General features: G+C 36.9%; 1 protein-coding gene across 2 annotated transcripts in view; it reads left to right on the forward strand.

Annotated features, from left to right (window-relative positions):
* Positions 1-4,101, forward strand: part of LOC113226418 (C-1-tetrahydrofolate synthase, cytoplasmic) — a 47,813-nt gene extending 43,712 nt beyond the window's left edge. The window contains exon 15 of one of the 2 annotated variants that reach the window (XM_026459030.1): positions 3,788-4,101. In XM_026459030.1, the coding sequence (XP_026314815.1) occupies positions 3,788-4,030 (243 nt within the window). In that variant the 3' untranslated portion in view covers positions 4,031-4,101. The remainder of the gene's footprint in view (positions 1-3,787) is intronic. The other variant, XM_026459029.1, reaches the window with a different exon arrangement.
* The last annotated feature ends 4,207 nt before the right edge of the window (positions 4,102-8,308 follow it).

The following is an 8,308-nucleotide window of genomic DNA, read 5'->3' on the forward strand; positions in this document are numbered from 1 at the left end:
ACCGTTATATTAGTCCTTTTTAAATAATGTCGAAATATATCTGTTTCCATCTCTATATTAGTCTACAACAATGGCTCTGTTAAAATTGTATGCGTTTTTTTTATAAGTTAGCATTCTGACAATCTCGAAACGTGACTAGACTAAATAAATAAAATAACCATTGTTTGACTTGACCGTTGATTCTATACAAAATACGAGATGGGAATATTAACGACATGTACCGCGTAGTCTTTTGTAGGAATAGAATAGAGCGACTTGCTTACTTACATTTAGAGTTGGGTCATGGAAAAAATCGTAAAACAATATTTTTTTAATGTTTTGTATTACGAGTCGTGCACCTAACGTGAGTGCCCTAAGTGATACGCGTGTACAGCAGTTGCAATGCTACTCAGAGATTCAAAGGGGAAAGACAAATTTTAATGTGCCTGTACTTTCACTAGCACCATTAACATTTTCGCCTGACGCGAAATTAGTTAGACTTTTGAATAAATTAAACAATATGATAAGACGCAGACTGTCACCATCTTTTTCAGTAAGAGTATACTATCAATTTTAACCGTCTTCAAAAAGGAGGAGGTTCAGAATTCGACTGTTTTTATGTATGTTACTCCGTCATTATTGAATATGATTATTTTAACAAAAAAATAATATATTATATAATAAGTGATTCCATTGGAATTTGAAGAGAATATTCCACCTCTAAGCGCCTTTGCACACTGCATCCGACTCGTATTCGTTCCGCATCCGAGACTAAACAAGTCGTCCTTCGAATCCGACAAAATACGAATATCTCTTGCACACCTACATATAAAATTTCTCGGACTAATGAAGATGTTACCATTATTCACTTACGTTTTGCGCTATTTTTTTTTATGCAAGTAGATTAGGTGCTTTTGTGAAGCTATACGTACCTACTATAACGCAAAAAAAGGAGCTGAAATTTCGTGTGCCCTGAGTGGTCAAATTTCAAAATAGTTAAGCCGGATTTACATTTGTCTGACGTGTCGTGTCGTGACGCGTCAGAATGGTATTTCATACACACAACACAAGCCGTCACGTCAAATTGCGACACACTAATATAAATCTAACCATATTAAATATATGAAACCGATACCGTTCTGACCATCACGACACGATACGTCAGACAAACGTAAATCCGGCCTTTAATCTTGGTTAATATTTTTGGCGGATAATACTTTAAATATATGTTAAATAAGAATGATAATGAATAACTATTTACTTTCATACTACACACACTTAACTGTATGTATTTATTGCAAATATTAGTTTTACAAGTATTTATTCAATATAGGAGTACACACTGCAATAACACGATATACATAATAAGACTTAAAATATTTACGTAATTTATTTTCACTTCGCGACGCACACATCCGTCACTCGCTCGGCTAAGGTCCATTGAAAACCAGCATCACAGCTTATTCTCGACTGTGATTTTAGCTGAATGAGATTCTTTTGCATACGCCACGGCTGCGCACATGTCAGTATAGCATTATGTAATTATACGTGTTTAAATGTTTGCTACGCTGTTTATTGTGTTATTTTTGTTTTTATTTTTATACGTTTTTTGCGTCTTTTTTTTTGATACTAAGTGATGCGACGAACTAGTCGCGCGCATTTGGCGCAGGCGCAGTAAGTGACACGCCTGTCCATAACAGTTGCAGTGACAATCAGGGGGCCTACCATAACCTTTCCGAAAACAATCTTATTTCAATGTAAGCTTAAAGGAAGCTTGTTATAACACACTCCCGGACACATAATTCGAGCCACCTCGCATTTTTAGTATTAAATGCCCTGAGCTTAAACAATGTTTGATTGCAAAAACTATTAAGCAATTTTGAAACTAATGTACTAAACGTCTTTTCCATAAATCCTTGTTGGAAATTTGGATTTGCGAAACCGGGGAAAAGTCTTCGACGATAACACTACTTTTGTATTCTAAGCTCTTTAAGATATAAATGCGAGGTGGCTCGAATTAAGTGTCCGGAAGGATATTACTCATATTCGTACTATGACAAAGTTGTCAAACAAGTAATATATTATTGCTAAAGTGACTGAAAGAACCAATGATTTCCCAATATTGCCTATTCCTTACTAAAAAATAGGAAAGAAATAACACTATATGACCTGTATAATAGCATCTTTTTCTTTTTTGATGTTCCGAATCGTCCTATCGTGGTATAATGTTAAAGTACTTAATATAATTTACATTCAGATAATTTTAATTGCCAAAAAAAAGAAAAGTAGGTATGTAGTAATTAAGTCTTTTAAAATTACGTTGTTTTCAATTAATTTTCTGCACTTTCATCAACAAAAATATAAAACATGCTGCGTCTTGATTATCAATCACGTGTGAATTCGGAATTATAGTCTAGTGTCAACTGTTAGTATCGCCCAGGAGCATATAGATGTCACTGTAATAATTTTACGAAATATACGTCGCGTATTTTTATTTCACGAGAAATTATTTTCTATCGTACTATTAAATAAAAAATAAATAAAATATTGAAGAGATATATGTAAATAAATAAGTTCAACTTAACTTTTAATCATTACAAATCAATATTTGGACAATAAATTCGAAAATAATACTTTTCCCATTGCATCTGAGTAACTGTATATTTTAAGATTGCTAAATTTGACATAAGACAATATTACTTTAATGTTAAAGTCGCGACAGAGTACGAACACAGTGAATGAATAGTCAAACAACAAAGCTGCCAATAAAACATTATAGTTTTAACATTATAATAAGCTTACTTTAAGCGCGTCATGGTACGAAAAGTCAACTTAAGGTTAAAGTAATATTGTTTTAAGAGGTTGTGGTAGGCCCCCAGAGCTTTAAATCGCGAAGATATAAGGGGCACTCCCACTGCGACTGTCACCCTGTGACATAAGTTGACAAATCCCATGTGCCTGTAATTTCACCAGCATCCTTATTATCTTTCAAACCGGAATGCAGTAATGCTCACATTACTGCTTGGCGGCAGAAATAGGCAAGGTGGCAGAACTCTTTCACGAGGAGCTTTACTGCTACAGACAGGTCACATACTCGTATGTTGTACACCGGCTGTTGTAGGTACATTAGCTTACTCTGTGATACTTACATTACTATTCTGTGTTGTCATTGTAATTTTTAATGTGTATTAAAGAATATTTCATTCATTCGTTCATTTCCATGTGACTTTATTATACCTTATACCAAAAGTTACGACATATTCAGAGAACGGTCAAAGTATCTTGAGCCTGCGAATCAATAGTTATTTGTTATACAAGGCTGCAATGTTATTGTTTGACGCGAGTGTTTGTATTGAAACCTGAGCAAGCGATTTGATTCAAAAATAGAATCCTGTGCGTAGCGAGGGTTTCAGGCCAAAAGAACTTTGCTCTCGAGCGAAACACGTACTCATTATAGCGAGGAAAATGGTAGATGAAAGAAAAACAGTTGAACTATAACAAATCAGTATTAATAAACAAAATTAGTCATCGTTGGCAATTTAATGTCAACAATAATGAGAATAAAATATACCAATAGATGTACTACATAAATAATGTACGACAAATCGCGTAGTTGAATGTCTCACTATGTTTTTATTTTCATCAAAATAAAAAGTTAGGTGCACCACAGTCCATCGTCAAGTTCGAATTTCAAAAACCTTTTTCAGGATAGCGTGGAAAAAAACGCTTTTGCGCGCAGATTTCTAATGAGAAAGAAAGCCTTTCCGAGCTAGTGACGTTTTATTCAACATGTATTAATTGTTTTCAGGGCTACGATAAGTTCCCGATCTGTATGGCCAAGACTTCCAACTCTCTAACAGGAGATCCGTCCGTCAAAGGTGCTCCGACTGGCTTTACTCTCCACATCAGCGGCATATTCGTTTCCGTGGGGGCAGGCTTCGTCGTCCCAATGGTAGGAGAGATCTCCAAGATGCCTGGCCTTCCAACCCGACCCAGTATCTACGACATTGACTTGAACACCAAGACTGGTGAAATTGATGGACTGTTCTAATTCTAAATGTTATGTTACAATTTTTGTTATTTTGAATTTTTAATCCTGTGTAATGAATTAAATTTTTTATAATAATTGTTTAATGACTTGTTTCATTTTTAAACCTAAATGGGTGTGGAGACCGACAAACTTGATTCCCTTTGTTTTTTTCGTCGTTATTCTCTTTGATAAATATTCAATTTTGGTTTTAACTTGCTTTTAACCGTTATATCTGTGGGTTCTTGTGAAAAATTTGCCTATACATATTTTTTAATTAAAAATAAACACGCATTTGACCAGTTAGCGACTTCCTATATTAGCGTCTTTAAAGCATCAGCGTCTTGCCAACGCTCGCTGCTGTGTGTACGTTGGCAAAACCCTCTGACGCTCGAAAGAGCTAGTGTGGGGGGGGGGGGGGGGGGTCTCTAAAGTGTTACATTCAAGTAGAATTTTTGTACGGATAAAATAGTTAAATTTGTTTCATATTTTTGATGGAATATATTTTGATATTAATAACAATTCTAATAAATGACCATTTGCTTTCACACCTAATCAGTTTCTTTGAAATTAACAGTAATCACTGAGTGATCTTCACCTCTGATAAAAAAATGAATACACCCCTTTGTTGACGTTGATGGAAATTTGTAAATGACCAAAGTAGATGTGTTTGCTAAAAATAGTAGTTAACTACTTTGGTGGGAATCCAGAGTAAAAACCGGTTTGGTTTTTACTCTGGTTTAGATCTGGTTTAGATCCACAAAAATATCTCTTGATTATAATAAGATAAAATCATTGGTAATAAATAAAGATGTTGTTATATGTTAATACTCGTGTATGCCATTGTCACAGTAAAGGTCGTGATCGTTAGTCGTAACAAGTTGAGGAAAATGCGAACTGTGTTTGCTCAAAGCATGACTTGACACACCCACAGCTTATTCAATTACCGTTTAATACAATAAAATATACGACACAACATAAGGCACGATAATATACTGGCTTCGGAGATACCATCGCGCATGCAAATGTCGCTTAGAATTTTGGTCGGCTTAATGACGGTGTCTGGAAATCCCATGGCCTGAAATGAATGAGAAATGTGGTACTTTACAAACCAAACATGAGAAAACTTGACACATTTCATCACGGTATCTCAGATCACTCCTGAACATTAAGTGGCAGGAGCGTGTCCCAAATACAGAGATCCTGCAACGTTCTATATATGTATGGCATGGAGGCTTTACAAATGCAGTGCTAACTCAGATGGCGAGGGCACGTCTATGGCATAGAGGACCACCGTTTGCCTAAAGTTGTCTTCTACTCCGAGATGGCGGAAGGTAAACGGAAGCATGGTGGTCAACATCTTCGCGATAAGGATGTGCTCAAGATGTATTTACACGTTTTGCGCTATTGAACCATCAAGTCGGAAGAGGTTTGCCGCACATAGGTCATCTTGGCGATCTACTATCTATGAAAATGTAAAAACATTCGAAGAAAAGCGACTCGAAACATTAAACGAGAAACGCCAAATACGTAGAGAAAAACCTAAGCCCTCTGGACGAAGGACTTATTATATTAACATTATGTAGAACATTTCGTTTGGTACTTAATGTTTTCTGATGAAATTACATTAATTAATTACTAGGAAAATGTGTGGTGTACGTGTAATTTTACACGCAGCTCTGAATATTTTACCTAATTTTAGGATCGCATCGTAACTACTTTACAATGATTTATAGCACTTTGGTCTTTGGATATAGAAACTATTAGGAATTCAAATTGATTACAGTATGTTATAAAAGTCAATCATAAGCTACTAACTACATACACACATCAAAAAAAGTTTGCGATCACTTCGAAAAACTGAAATCTTTTTTGTTACTGTAGATTATGTTATGATTTTTTCTTCTTTTTAGATTCTTTATTTAAAAATAAATTAGAACATAAAACAATGACCCCGTTCTATTGTTTTTTCATATAAAAAGGCTTTCAGTCCTAGCTTACGCTCATTCAGAAATCTGATTTAGTCAATTATAAGCGATTCAAGATATTTTTCGCGGAAAGTTGTGATTGAAAAAATGCCAAGAGGATTATCAGAGGTTTTACGAGCTAGAATAGTAACTTTGAGGGAAGAAGGATACACCACGAGAGTAATAGCACGCAGACTTGCTATATCCCAATCCTGTGTCGTGGCTACGTTGCAGAGGTATCACGGAATGGGGAATTTAGCTGACCGACCCCGCAGCGGTCGCCCAACTGTTTTGACAGCTGCCCAAAAGCGCTATATTAGATTGCTGGCAGCCCGTGATCCAACAATCAACGCCACTAAAATAAAAGCAGAAGTCAGGGCCGCCTCTGGGCTTGAAGTTAGCACGCAGACCGTTTGCAATAGCTTGCACCAGGCTGGATTACGAGCACGGAGGTCTTGGCGAGCTCCGCTCAATTCCCGGCAACGTCAACAACGAAGATTGCAGTGGGCTAGACTTCGGCAAAATGAAGAAGGTGAGGACGAAAACATTTGGCAAAACTGTCTCTTCGTTGACGAATCCCGAATCAGCACTCATCCAGATAACCGACGTGTCCGTGTCTGGAGAAGACCAGGCGACCGTGAAAGACAAAGAACTGCCACTGGAACAGTTCAGCAAGGCGGAAAATCGGTGTCCTTTTGGGGTGGCATTATGATTGGAGCTAGAACGCCTTTGATCCAGTATCGGGGCTTCATGACAGCAGACATGTACAAAGCAGTTGCTATTGATGATATCGTCAGACCATTCCGAGTAAACAATGGGCACCAATTTGTACTGGTCGATGATAATGCGCCCGCACATCGAGCTCAACGAGTCAATGCAGCTCTTCAAGAATACGATATCACACGATTAGACTGGCCTGCCGGCTCGTCCGACTTAAACCCAATAGAGCACGCGTGGGATGCTCTTAAACGAGCAGTATGGAACCGTGAGACACGTCCCCAGACAGTTCCAGAGCTCAGGGAAGCCGCTATTGAAGAATGGGATAGGTTACCCCAGGAAATGCTGGATAACTTGATCCTCAGCATGCCCAGGAGGATCTTCGCATGTATTCGAGCCAGGGGAGGAGTTATTTTATATTGAATTCACACCTTTTAATAATAAATTGTTGTTTAAGTTTAATTAAACAGTCTTTTTCTTTCTATGAAATTTCTATCACTATTACATTATGATTAATGGCTCAATTTTTTTAAATAAATAATAAAAAATAGTTTTATATTTTAATTTCAAACAGGGTATTCCTATTTAAAGAAAGCATACAACATAGATTTTTTCTTGATAAAGTTAAATTTAAAGAATTATAGGAGCTTATGCTATTGATCGCAAACTTTTTTTGATGTATATTGTACCCTTGACAAAGCCACAAGTGACACGTCTTCTTATCGTATCGATGGCATTTATTTTTTTAACATAAAGTGACGGGACGAACAAGTCGTGCGCCTGATGGTCAGCTACACGCCTGTCTATAACAGTTACAGTGCCACTCAGAGCTATAAATTTGCTATAAATTGCAAAGATCTGAGGGGCACTAGGGGGACAAGTTCCATGTGCCTGTAATTTTACCAGCACCCTTACCCATAGAAACCGGAACACAGTAATGCTGACATTACTGCTACAGAAATAGATAAGGTAGCAGTCCTATCCTAGACGAACTCTTTCACAAGGAGCTCTACTGCTAATAAGCATACAATATAATGCTTGCCATCGTTCTGAAAGTATTTGCTAATCGGCGTAAGGTACTCGCCGATTGCTGCCAGGGCGCGCCAGGCTGGCCAGACATACAGGTAAAGAATGGTACGTTGTGCGGGGAGGCACCTTTTATGCACCTCTATAAATCAAAATGTGCACATTCATGGAACAAATTACGTGTATGTTAAATTGTAACTTACCTATTTAAGCTTAAAGTTACCTTCTAATTTCCTATCCTATAATTAATTACCTTTTATGGAGAAAGGTTTTCTCCAGAAAAGGTTTTTATTTTTTATTTATTAAAGCTATGCTTAAACTATCATTACAGTGTATGTACCCAACACAATAGTCTAGACCATAGTTTCCCAAATTGGTCCCTACTGCCCCCCCAGTGGGTGCTGAAGAGTCCTAAAGGGACGGTAGGAGCCTCGGAAGCAATTGGGGAGCGTTGATACTGTTCAGACGGTGCTACCACATTTGAAAACAAAAACCAGAATTATCTATACAAACTACACTACAAATATATTTTTTTCCTAGTGATTTTTTGTGTTAAGTTAATATAAGAATAAGTGTTTTCAATTATTTATTG

This window comes from Hyposmocoma kahamanoa, unplaced genomic scaffold (genome assembly GCF_003589595.1).
Source record: "Hyposmocoma kahamanoa isolate Upper Pololo Valley unplaced genomic scaffold, ASM358959v1 192, whole genome shotgun sequence".
NCBI classification, from domain to species: Eukaryota; Metazoa; Arthropoda; class Insecta; order Lepidoptera; family Cosmopterigidae; genus Hyposmocoma; species Hyposmocoma kahamanoa.